Source organism: Fundulus heteroclitus, chromosome 12, assembly GCF_011125445.2.
Source record: "Fundulus heteroclitus isolate FHET01 chromosome 12, MU-UCD_Fhet_4.1, whole genome shotgun sequence".
In the NCBI taxonomy this organism is placed as follows: Eukaryota; Metazoa; Chordata; class Actinopteri; order Cyprinodontiformes; family Fundulidae; genus Fundulus; species Fundulus heteroclitus.
This window is the reverse complement of record NC_046372.1, coordinates 6,495,311-6,509,366: the sequence shown is the minus strand read 5'-3', so window position 1 is coordinate 6,509,366 and position 14,056 is coordinate 6,495,311. Positions and strand designations below refer to the sequence as shown.

General features: G+C 38.8%; 1 protein-coding gene across 2 annotated transcripts in view; it reads right to left on the bottom strand.

The window, feature by feature from the left end:
• ccser1 (coiled-coil serine-rich protein 1) overlaps window positions 1–14,056 on the bottom strand; it is a 169,273-nt gene that overhangs the window by 92,094 nt on the left and 63,123 nt on the right. For both annotated transcript variants that reach the window (XM_012857089.3, XM_036143848.1), the window contains exon 8: window positions 10,117–10,194. In XM_012857089.3, coding sequence (XP_012712543.2) covers window positions 10,117–10,194 — 78 coding nt within the window. The remainder of the gene's footprint in view (window positions 1–10,116; window positions 10,195–14,056) is intronic.

The following is a 14,056-nucleotide window of genomic DNA, read 5'->3' as shown; positions in this document are numbered from 1 at the left end:
TAATGAAAGAAAACCCACAATGCTCCCTTAAATAACTGGAAATTGACTAAAGTAACAATAAATAAAAAGAAATACTGAGAATTCACCAGTGAAAACCAGACATTGCTTTTGATTTGTGGTTCAATAGAATAATAAAAAAAAAACTAATGAAACAGGTCTGGACAAAAAAATGACGGTACCCTTAGAAAAGATTGAAACTAATTTGAACATAGGGACATGTTAAACTGAGATGTTCCCTCTAATTAGCATTACAGATGTCTTCAAGCTTGTAACCAGTCAGTCTGTCTATTTAAAAGGTTACAAGTAGTTATTATGCTGGTGAGATGATGTGTACCACACTGAACATGAATCACAGGAAGCAAAGGAAAGTTGGGGTGCGCATGTGGCGCAGCGGGTAGCGCTACACGTATACAGAGGCCTTAGTCCTCGACGCGGTCGACCCGGGTTCGAATGTCTCTCCCCCTCTTCTACCCCCCTTCCTGTCAGCCTATTTTCAGAAAAAGCAAGCAGAGCAAAGGAAAGTTGTCTCAGGAAAGACAAGGTTGAAAGCCAAGTAGCTTGATGTTCGTGTTACTACAGCTACACATCTTATTCAGATGTGTAAGGTCCACTGGACTGTAGTCAACCTCCGTGGACGTGGCTGCAGGAGGAAAATGCCTAATTGAAGAGAAAGAGCATGCAGATGGTAACCAAAGAGCCCAAAACAAACTCCAAATAAATTAAAGGTGAACCAAGACCAGAGTACATCAGTGTCAGATCACACCATCCATGACTGTTTGAGCCAAAGTGGACTTCATAGAAAATACCACAGTTGAAAGCAAATCATAGAAAAGCAAGACTAGAATTGCAACAAAAGGTTGTGCAACAATATATTAGGTTACAGGTACCATCATTTTTGTCCAGGTCCCTTTCATTAATTTTTGTTTTATGATTCTGTTGAACCACAATTCAAATGCAATGTCTGATTTCCAATAGTTAATTTGCACAAAGGTTTGATTTATTATTAGTTTTTTTCAAGTCATTTTAGTGGCCCTTATAAGCTTTTCTTTTATTAAACAGACAATTTTGCTCACATCTGTACATGAGACATCTTAAAGTTGTCATTACTAAATAAGCCTTTTCCACAAAGTATTTAAATTATTTGTGTGTTCAAGACTTATCTGTAGTCATTCTATTTTTTTTTTTTACCCATAACTTAATTTTTAAGCTAATTGGCTTAGATCTGTATGTATGCAGACGCACATGGTGAAACAGCATGTAAGTTTCATATAAAAAAAAAAAGAAAAAAAAAAGAAAAAAAAGAAAATCCTAATTTCAAAGGGGAAGACTGATTGGGAACTCCGGTATGGCTTGTTATTGGACACGCATTAAATAACACAGGATATGCTGTGCTGAAGTCCACTGAGACACACAGATCACTGGACTTCACCAGCGGGGTAGCTGTTTTATTCCAAGCAGCAACAAAGCATGTTCTCTTTGTTGAGAAGGGCCCTACATCATGGAGCAGGGGCCAGCTCCAAAAAGCTGCTGGTGTGCTTCATCATAACTTAAATTAATAGAGGTCTCTTTTGTGCCATGTGTCTTATGCTGTTGCCCTTTTTATGAAAAACTGTATATCAAGTTGGTAAATAAATAGCAAAATAGCTTTGTGATTTTGCCAAGTTGTTTCTCGCCCTTGAATGCAAGCTTTACTGCCCCTGCCAGGGTTACTTGCATTACTGTAAAGGTTTGTACTATTGTCCTAAAAATAAATTGTTTTGGAGACTTAGTGATGGCACTCTTTCCCAAAACTCTCCAAAAGTGATCATTGGGAATTTTGTTACCTCCTTTATCGTAAGCATGGTAAATGAGGTAAGAAACCTCAGTTCTCATTTAGCCTCGTTTGTCACAGTTTAAGTTATTTTAAGCTTAGAATCATTACTATGCCCAGAGATATGGGGAGGTTTAGGCACATAGCTATTAGCTTGTAGCGATTTTCACACCTATAAAATGACCAACACTTATCTGCCTCACATTGATGCCATGTTCTTACCCATTTTGAAAGAGAAACGGGTATCTGTACCCTGTCACAATTATACACCAGAAACAAGGGAAGTCGCTGATAAACAATTAGAAGCATCCTTATAAAATAATTTACTTAGGTACATATAAAAATGCTTTGGTGGCATGATTTATCAAGAATTATAGAGGGTGCCAATAATTGTAGTAAAAGTATTTTCCCCCACTGAATTACACTGCAGATATGTAAATAAGATGCTAAGGCTTTTGTACATCTTTATTTGGGGTGCCAATAAATAGTTCAGCCAAAATTCCATCTAATTGCAAAATATTTTAACACAAAATTTACAATCAACAGTTTAACAACGAAAAACTTTGCCATGGCATACCTCTGTTATGAAGTCTCTACAGCGTAATGTAGAGCGATTAAAAGGATTCAAGTTTTTTAAAGGTTTCATTTGGACAAGAAAAAAAACAACTAATATATTATCAGCAGAGGTTACCCAATGCTAACCTAATAAAGACCAAGCCAAACAAAAGACAAAAAACACTTATACAATAGAGTTAAAAACTCCAAATAAAGACATGAAAAACTGTATGGATTGCATAAAAGTTTCTGATGATGCAAAGCTGGGTAGCTGCTTCCCCGCTGAGTTGATTGCTTGCCTGGAAAAACCTTATATAATACAGCACATGTGGAGACCTTCATTCTGTATGCAGGCAAAAGCAGAGTAACACTAGGCTCTGATACACAATCAAGAAAGTCTTTGTATGACAATACAATCAAAAAAAGAATCAACCACATGCCAGATGGCTTTGGTGCAATGCGCCGCTGGTATCAGACGCACCATATGCTGATAATTCAGACATTACAACAGAGGCTTCAACAATATTTTTCAAGAGCGTCCAAACCCGAGGAACTTTAAACTGGATCCAAGACCAATTTAAAAAAAGATAAACGGATCCCCAGCTCCTGTAGACCTGCTTTATAGTCCCTCTTTTTGCTGGTTTACATAAAGACCAGGAGGAGTTTATGCTTTTCAATTTAGCAGTACTTTGTTAACAGCTCTTTAGAACAATGCCGCATAAAACAATAATCACAACACCATATGCTTCAATCACTTTGAACTCGAAAACAGACACTAAATACATGTATTAAACAATGCTTGTCCAAAAAAGGCACTGCTCGGATTTAACAAAGCAAATAAATAAAAGCCTCCCATTGGATAATTACTGCAGGGATTATTATGTTTCACTTGGCAACAAGTTATTTAACCTAATGTAGCAAGTGGCTCCTCTTTTGTTAAACAGCCATGTTGGAAGATGAATTCTACGGTTGTGGAAAAGATGCTCCATTCATATAAGCAGATCTATATCAGAACATTCAAATTATTCACACGAAAAGAAAACATCGAAGGAGATTGCTGAAAGGACTATAATTGGGTTGACGACTGTCCAAAGCACTATTACAATCTGGAAGGATAGTCAGAGACCATCACCTATGCTGAACAAATATGGAGAGAAGAAAATCCTGAATGGCGTGATCGCCAATCATCTAAAAGTTTTGGTGACATCAGATCGTAACCAACAACAGCAGAACAAAGAAATACGCTCAGTGGATAAAGTGAGAGCATTTTAACAAGCACAATGTGAAGTAAAGTCCAGGGATGGGACTTATCAGCTGTATAACCTAAGGAAAACCAACAATCAGTGAGGCTAATCTGGGTAAAAAAGGTTTCAGTTTGCCAAAGTGCATAAAGTTTGGACTCAGGAGCAAAGGAATTGAGGCTGTGTGGTCTGATGACTCCAGACTGACCCTGCTCCAGAGTGATGGTGCATCAGGGTAAGAAGAAAGGTGCATGAGCTGATGCACCCCTCATGCCTCGCTCCTACCGTGTGAGCCTGAGGCGTCAGCGCTATGATCTGGTGTTGATGCAGCTGGTCAGGTCTAACCTCAGCAACGCTGTGCCCAAAGAATGAGGTCAGAGTATTTCTTCATCGCTGATGGCACGGTCACATTCTAAGATGACAATGCCAGGATTTGTTGCCCTCAAACTCAGTTTGAGGGCAACAAACTTGAGTGGTTCAGGGAGCATGAGATATCATTTTCACACGTGGGATGGCCACCACAATGCCAAGACCTTCAACCCAAGAAGGGAGGGCAGTAGAAGAACGTGTACAGCGGTCCAACTCTCATATGATCTCTACAAGTTCTTGCTGAAACTCAGGACAGAAATGGAAGTTCCAGAAGCTTATTGGAACAATGTCAAAGCTAATGTGTGCTGTGATCCACAAAACATGAGTGTGAGTTTGTCTTTTGGCCAATAAGTGTGTTGTCATTTACATCCTCCCTCTTATCTTTGTGGCTATCTGTTTTCGTTCAACTATTTCATTTAATGACCAACCATTCGGAGTGTTTATCAGTCTATCTACAGGGTATCCAAACCTCTAACATTTTTTTTATATCTTCTTTTTTCTTGTCATGTAACATATGTTATGTTACAATTATCTGCTATAAGTAGCAGATAATTGTTAAGTGAAAGATGATTGATAAAGGTTTTTTGAAGTGCTTGTCCTTTTACAAATTATCTGAAAATGTAGCACATTTATCTCCCTTGACTCTGATGCCTTTAAATCACAATCCAAGCACCCTCAGAAGTCCCCAGATCAAACTCAATCTAGATAAAGCTATTCTGTGAAAGCCTTAGATGTTAGAAAATAGAAGAGATATAATAATGTTTGTAAAACACTATAGACTCCATCCCCTCAAGAGTTAGAGAATTAAGTGATCATTCGTGGCAGGGGTGTCCAAAGTGGCCGTCCATTTGTGCCATCTGTAGTTTTGTATGATCTGCCACCACGAATCAGAAATGGTACCAGCACCAGCACAGGTGATTGGTGTACATGGTTACATTTAAAAAAGTATATTTGGGTTGATATCTTCCCTGATATGATGCAAAAAAGATTTTATTCTACTTAAAATAGAAAACAGTAGCTACAATATTGTATCTGTCTTTTCATAATATGCATTTTTTGATTTTAATGGCATTTTGACAGTCAACAGGATAACAAACATCAAGTGATTTTTGCTCAAAGGCAGACGTGGGCGCATCCATTCATGACTCCATCCAAATCCCATCCTTGTTCCTGACAATAGATTAAAAAAACAAGTTCTACACAAAGAAAATAGAAATGGAACCCCAAAAATGTACCACTTTGTTCAATATATTAAGATGTTTTTTTCCCATTTTGTTTATTTTTGCACATTGCACAATAAATAATATTGCACTTAACCTGATGGTCTTGGCCCTTGTGTCAATGAGTTTGGACACCACTGATTGGAGCCCCCAGTGTACAGAAAATAATGACTGTTACGGTACAAAGACTAGAAAGGATGCCTAGTGAAGTCAAACAGCAAAAAGGTTCCTGCCCAGACAGAAACTTCAGCTTTTAGGGTCCCTTCAAAGACTTTTGCATGGATTCAAATCAATATTCCATTCAATACAATCCAGAAAAAGACAAAAAACTCACCGTGGTGCACTCTGTCCTCAGACTTCTATTATTTCATTACAATGTAATTTTTAAATTATAGCAATTTAGATTTTTTAATTTTTTTTTTAGCTTCAGGTGAAGTCCTTAATGACTTTGAACAGATGCTTGGACAGTTCAGTAAGATCATCATGTCGCTCATACTTTCTTTCATCTCCTCTTTTTCCATTCTGCCCACCTCTTGTTACAAATACTAGGGGAAGGTTTAAACCATAGTGGCTGTCTTCACGCTGTGTCCAAGCCTACATTTTTAATTTCTCCTTATCATCCAGCTGCCACTGATACTCCATGTAGGTCAGTAAGGAGGCCAGCCACACAAACACACTCTCTGGTTCTCTCAGTGACACACACACACACACACAAGCACATACAAATACACAGAAACCTTTTCTAATGCAGTGTGATACCATAAAATTCAGTATGAAGCCTTCAGTTAAAACACTGATGTCCACATGGACCCATTCAGACTTTGAGCAAAAGCCCACTGGGTGGAATGCCATGGTCTGTCCTTACTAGCGGTGTGTGCACTTTCTGGCTGTATAATATGAGACTGTATATAAAGAACTATAATAAAGCGCTCTGAAAAAACACCATCACAGGCAGAATAACAGGCTTGGGACTCGACTCTCTTGTGTGACAGCCTAACAAGGAGTCTGTTGCGATCTAACTAAGGTATATGTCAGAGAAAAGCTTGCCAAACGCCCTCTCTGCGTAGATTTAAACCCTGCTCACACACTCGCATGCATGCAGGCAGTTCAGCAGCTACCCACACACATGCTCCCCGCAGAGATTAATAAATCTTATTCAGATCACACGGCTCTGATGAACTTGGTTGACAGAGGGGGTCTGCAGCCTGTCGAGGCAAGTGAGGCACTTTGCCCCTCTCTCGTTCAGCTCATCCCTACCTCGCTCGCGTTTCATCTTTGTCTTTTTGTCTTTTCGCTATCCTCTTCTTCATTTTGATGTCGCATGCCTTGCCCCACCAATATCTCTCTTCCTATTTGATCTCTTCATAATTCAGTGGGAGCTGATGTGGAAAAAAGGCTATTAATTGCAATGATAAGGCTAAAATTGAAGGAGACGCACAGATCAAAGGAGGGCTCAGTTTTATATTTTTTGATCACAGGCTGACTGCTGTGCTCTTTTCTGGGCTCTTTTAACTAAACAAGCTGGACCCGTGTATTTTAGGCGTCTGTGCGCGTGTGTGGTTGATCTGTGGCTTAAAGAAGTGCAGAACAACTCAGCTCCAAGCAAAACATTGTGCCGTGTTTGAACACAACTCCATTCATTCATCAACTCTCTCTACCTGCTTTGACTCGGTAAGGCGCAGCAGAGCTTATTCTAGATGAAAAGCAAGACACGGTCTGGACATATCGTCATCGCGGGGAGACACAAGTGACGGTCAACAATCAACGCTCGCTTGTAGGTTTAAATTCAGACTCTTCACATGCTGGGGAAAACCCATGCATGTTGAAAAGACATTAAAAAAAGGAAATAAGGCCTCATACTCGTACAAAACTCTCATACGGCCCCTTATCTGAAATGGTTTATTTTATTTAATATATAACCATTTGGTGGTTTAGTCAAGAGACATGGCATTCCTTTCCATAGCTATGTTAATCAAGCAACTCTGTATTGTTGCGTCTCCCGGTGACCCACTTCTATCGCTGCACTTTTTAACCCTAATTTAGATATTGAGTCATTGACGTCAAAGAATTTTCTCAAAACAGATTCAGGGAAAAAAAGAGAAGTTAAGCAGCTATTAGTGCAGACGCTAAGAAAGGAACTCACAGAGCAACCCTTCAGGTCAAGTCCAAGACCTCAAAAACCAGATGAAAACAGTCTCAAAAATTCCTTTTATCATCTAAAGGACATTGCTGGAGTTTTTCTCACAGTCCAATTCAGAGGCTTTAGATCACAATGGATGGACTTGCAAACTCAAGTAGACATGCATCCACTGAGTAACATTGGTTTTCAGTTGCTAGTCTAATTGTCGCATATAAAGGACTAAATGTGGCATTAGCAGGAATGCATTTAGGAGGATGTGGATCCTTGGGCTACAGAGCGTTCTGGTGAACTGCCTACACAAGTCTCTTTAACCCATGCAAGGTACAACAGAGTACCTTACGAACACCACCTCACCTCTAAAAAGCCCATCATCCTCACAAAAAAGCAAACCAGAATCTTACCGTACACATGTCTGACGTGTGTGTGTGTTTTTTTTTTAATGCAGTCGCTGGAAAGCAACAAAAACAAAGGGACTGGGGAAAATGCCATCCATGGAAGACTTAACAGATTTAGGAATATTTTATATTGATATATTTTGACCCTTTAAAGATTAATACTGTATGGTTTTTGGTGGGAAACACCACCATACCGAGACTATACAGCAACAATTTACTTTTAAGGCCAAATTCCAGATAACACAGTGCTTTGACCTACTTGAAATAAGTTGGGGGGAACATTAGAGTCCAAGTTTCAACTGATTGTTGTAATGCATCACACTCATTTGAAAGTCTCTGTATTGACTTTAGGACTTGAGGAAACATTTAGGAACTGATTTAAAGGGTCACTGACTACTAATTAAAAGTCTTAAGTAATGAAACCCTTAACCTCTACATCTTATAGGCCCACCAGGCTTCTAGTTTTCTGGAAAGCATCTTTTGTTGAAACCTAAAGTGAGAACTAAAACATACTTTGGGACATCAGTTTCCTGCTACAGCATTGACCTGTTGAACTGCCTCCCAGAGGACAGCTCAGAGCTTATGTTTTAAGCCTGGCTTATCTTTTGTATTATCTTAACTTAATTATCTGGATTAGTATATCTTTATATTTTATCATTTAATTTCTATTCAACCCATTTCTTGTTTTTGTAAGTACTCTAATACCTTGTGGATATTTGTTATTATTTGTCATTCAAACACAAATACCTTGACCGCTGTTTATTATTTCGGTTTTCCAGTTAGTGTTAGTTAGTGTTCCTAAAAAATAACTTTCTGAGCATTGTTTACGATCCAAAGAGCCATTTTTGGTCTGGTTCCTACCAAATAAATAATAATAACCATTTATAATCATCTTTATTTGTCATAACAACATCTATTCCAATGAAATTTGTCCTCTGCCTTTAACCCATCCCTTAGGTAGCTGTGGGCTGCCACTGTGAGGCACCCAGGGAGCATTCTGGGGCTGGGGGTCTTGCCCAGGGACCCAGAGACACAGAACCTTGCAGCTTCTTGCTCTCTAACCACTAGGCCACCACTCTCAAACCACCAATCTCTAAAGACCTAGAGCACCAAAATCTACAAGACCCTTTTCAAAAGCAGAGTTTAAGAAATTTAGAAGCGTGAAGGGTTTAAACACTGTTTTATGGTTAAAGAGCAACAACTTTGGTTTCATTATTTGGTTTTAGGACAAATAAATGAATAAAAGCTATACAGGAAGATAATGAATACAGCATTTCACATTGGAGCCCTGATTAAGAAAATCTTTGAGTAGCTTTAGTGTCAAACACGGCTCGCCTCAAATTCTGCAAGTCTAGTCTAGAGCGCCAAAAGAGCCACATGTGGCTCCAAAGCCGCAGGTTGCAGACCCCTGCTATGCACGGACAGCTGTGTGCTCTTTGGGGGGAGACCTGCAGCTGAGCGCCGACACACACAGCCAGCTACCAACATAGCTATACTGTCACTGTTCTTTAACTGCAAACTTTAAAGAAAAAAAAACAATAGTTTATACCCAGGTTTTTTATACCATGGAAATAATTTCCACAACACAGTTTTACAAGTCATGAGCATGAACACGGGCTGTTGCGTTCAAAAACTGGCCTTACAAGCTTTGGACACGACAATAATTGTTTGAATGAATGTTTTCATAATGTTTTTGTGGCACCTGTGATTAGAATGAAAGTGAAAATAAAAAGAAAATGCAAATTTCAGTGGAATTACTTTTGGCTATAAATTCTATAACTGAACAAAACCTCAAGTGCCACAAACAACAATTGCTCTAAAACTGAAACCCATTAGTTAAGAGTTTATCATTATTATCACAGAATGGTGTATTGCTATCCCCATACCCCCCCCCCTCTCCTGTACAGTGTTAGCAGTGATCTAAGTCTCTGAGCACTGTAGCTCATGAGTCTTGAGGGTCAATTACGTGTTGTCAAAGGAGCTCTTGTAGACAAAAACAACAGATTAAGTCAATCAATGGAGCTATGAATCACAGACTTGATGTGTCTCATTGTATTTTAAGACTGACCAGTGGAGGCCATAGTTTATGAATAACACTTTATTAGTCTGAGCTATTTGCAGCAACCAAGCAGTCAGAATCTACGCGTGTCGTCTCCTGTTTGTGTGAAATTTGATATCAATCATCGCCTCATCTGCCTAAATGAACGAGCCATTGCCTCTGCACATTGCATGTTTCAAACAGCCTTTCTGCACCACCAGAATCTATTACTAACATTCTCACAGCGCAACTGTTCACAATCATAATTAATAAAAAGCTGTTTACAATGATAATTAATAAAAACATGACATGCAAAGGCAAAACGCAGAGACAGGATAAAACGATTACCTTGAATGGAAGAGACTTCTCACTGCAAGGACTGATGGGTAGAGACTGAAGGCTGCTGGCCGGACTTGTCTCTGTGCTCTGCAAAAGGCAATCCCAAAAAACATAAGGAAAGCATCAAAATGATTATGTAAAGAAAGTCTTTACAGAGTATCTTTTAAACAATACTTTATTTTGTGAGGAAAGTGGAGCTCTTTGCATTATTTAGCACCGTCCTGGAACTTTGTTTTGTTGTTAAACCATATAGGAGAAACACTGCAGCCGAAGCCCGAATCTCTGCAGAATTACTGTTTTCCCAAATATCTGACAGACAATTTTACTTCTGTTCTACTGATCTCAGCTGGAGTCACTTTTGATTCAACAAAATGTCAAAGTGGGCGACGGGGCTTTTTTCTCGCTTTTATTCCCCCACGTTTCTTTCAGATTCTGTGGTTTCCAACGTCAAATGTGATCAGATGCATTTTGGAAACAAACAGCAACTCTGGCAACAACTGGGCAGAAAGCAAAGTGATGAAACACACACTCAAGTCCCATGCAGACATGCGTTCAGATGACAATGGACGGACACGCAGACTCAAGTCGACATGTATGCACTGAGTAAGATAGGTTTTCAGTTGCTGGTCTAATTGCCGTGTAAGGATTAAATGTTGCGTTTGTAGGACTGAATTTAAGAGGAAGTGGGTCCTTGGGCTAGAGACCGTTCTGCTGAACTGCCCACACGAGTCTCTTTTACGCATGTAAGGCACAACAGATTGATTGTTGGGTACGCATCAGTTTCGTGGTGTTTAGGCTTTCTTCACATGAGAAAAAGTTTTCCTCCAAAAACACAGAAGTCCTTTCTAAATAGCTCCTTATGAACACCACATCACTCTGTATAAAATCAGACGACATGGGAAAGCAACAAAAACAAAGGATGGGGAGTAGCGTAAGTGACTGGTCAAAAATGGCATAATCAGAGACCATTGTTTTATATTCATATTAGGGTCGTCACAAACGATTATTGTAGTAATTGAAAATTGAATCATTCGTTCTACCTCTGTAGTGAAAACGGTCACAAACATAAGTATATACACATTCACACATTAATGCATTCTGTTTATGCATTAAAAAGCGTGAATCTACTCAAATAAAGCAGAACCCTTGTAGAGTACTTAAGTGCCAACTTACACTCTTCTTGTGTTTTGTGCAAAAAACAAACAAATTAAAATAAGTACACATTTATTGAAAAAGTAAATACTGTATGTTGTTTGGTGGGAGAGACCACCTTACCAAGATTACACTGTGTGTATATATATATATATATATATATATATATATATATATATATATATATATATATATATATATATATATATATATACTTTCTAGGCAAAATTCCAGATAATATAGTGTTTCGATCTACTTAAAATAAGTTGGGGGAAACATTGGAGTCCAAATCTTTGCACAGTAAAAACTTGATGTTTTATTGGTTTGGCTGACCTTTTAAAGACACACACCTCCCTATCAGAATTATAGGTGTGCTATGGCGCCAGGCCATCAATATGTCATCAGTGATCAATGCTTTTCCCTAAATAGAGAGACAGCCATGCACTCACTGACACCTACACCCACACACACAGCATCCCTCCTTCCTTCCTTCCTTCTCCAACACAAACACACCCTCTTTAAGGTCACCTCTGTCCCACAGCCCTTAACACACAACTGTCCCTACAATTAGATGTGGCTCAGTAAAAAGCCTCTCAGATTTAAGAATTGGCTGCTGGGGAGCCATGAATTTAATGACTAGCACTGCACTGAAACTGAATGTCTACAGATGATGAATGGGTTCAGAAAAAAAAAAGCAGGTTTTGTAGTTTGATGCACAACCTTAATCACACATGTCTCTTAAATCAAGAAGTGAAAGCCTTCAAAAAAAAAAGGGACATTCATTTTCACTCCCTCTAATAGACTTGTGAGTTTTTATAGGACAACAGTCCCATTCTCAAAATATCACGCATATAGTTCCTGGATCAACATGGTGGAAAGATGTGACTGGAAATATTCTGCTTATTACTGAGCCTTACTCCAGCATGGTGCTGTTTTCCATTTCTTTCTTCACCGTGCCAACAAACCATTTAGCTCTAGGAGTCCACAGAAACTTTCACAGATTGTGGACATGATTACTACACAGCTTTTTTTTTTTGTTGTGTAGAAATTTCCGACTTTCTGGATTCAAATTCAAAAAGCTTCCTGAATCGCCTTTTTGCTTTTGACAGATTTACAAACTAACAGCTACAATATGCATGTATTTTATGCATGTATACGAATGGATGGACAGATAATTATGCACAATTTTCTTTTGCCATCCTTCTTCAAATCTGGAAAATAAAATAAAGAAAAAAAATTCCCAGGTGTTTTCACATAACACTGCAGCCCTGAATGCATCAAACTGGCTCCTATCTGGCAAAAATCTCACAGTTACCGAGAAGCCCAAGCTACTCAGTTAGAGTTAGAGTCAGAAAAGAAACTTAGAACACGTGGAGGATGTATAGATTTGGAGCAATGTCCATAAGAGTTGTGCGTATGTACTGTAACAAATGGGACATCACGTTTTAGTTAGAAACCATGGCTGACGTTGACAAATGGGGATCATTGTGTGAGGCTGTTTTTACGCACACATGAGACAGCGACAGTTTAGAAATGCTCCCTCCGTGGAGCCAAGACGATAAACTGCTGAAAGAGAAATAATTTAGGAACAGACGGAGCATAGCGAGCCAAATGTGCAAAGTAAACACTAGAAGTACTGAGAGGTGCTACGGTACCAGGCTTACGGTCATTGTGTGTGACATTGTACATATTTTCTGTATTTTATGTAGGTAAAGACTTGAGCACTACTTTGCAAGAACTCAGAGCATGAAATGTTTTTTTTTTTCTCTATCATCTCTTTCAAAAGTTCAAGATTTAAAGCATTTCCCCCATTCTGGTCCTAGAAGTTTTAGATGTTAACCTAAACAACTAGTTTAAACGGACGGGTCATTAAAAAGCTTCTGTATGGTGATGGTGATGTCCAATTAAGGGAATTCAGCCCTTAAAATCAGAGGAGGGTACTATCAAGGAGAATGGGTGTTGCAGTCACATAACCTCTGATTCCTTGAGTGGCTTTCAGGTCACAATGTTCGAGTCTGATACTTTTTACTTTGAAAACAGAGGACTTAGCAGGGAAAAAGTGTAACCAGGTGTTGTTTCATTGTGAACACTGATTTGGCTGCAATGGTACTTCATAAATATGTAGAGAGTATTAACAGCTAGAAAAGCCAGAAGGATAGGATCCAACACATGCCTAACTTGACTCGAGAGAGCCTCATTTTCTGTTTTTGGCTGAAAACACGTTGCAGTTAACATCTGCCTCCTTAACACAGGCATTGCATTCTGGGACACAGCTCTGTGCTTACCAGTTACAGTTTTAAATTCTACATTAACTTATACAGGCAAAAGTGCACTTCCGACCAAATTTAACACTTCAATTTACAAAAAGCATTATATTACATCTAAAATGTTGAATTAAATGTTTTAAAGGTTTAGCTTGTATGCGGTTCAATTTATACAATAGAAAACTTACCATTTAGCACAATTGAGAAATTATTGCACTGAGGCATTTTTCAACACACCTGAAAAGTTGCGAAAATGAAAACACTGTTTAAGGTCTCTAAAATAGTCCAGTGTGACCAGAAATGCTGCTAAGCCACGGACATTTACAGCATCATGAGTTATAACGACTGCTCCGAATGGATCCTGACACAGACTGGAAGACAGCTGTTGAAAAATGAGATTAAACTCTGTAAAACAAAAACTCAAAAATCTCAAAAAACTGAATCACATGAGCTAGCACAATATCATAGCGCAGATACAAGCTTAGCATCAAGAGTAGCTCAGGTAAGAACGATTAGAACAGCAGCCTACTAGC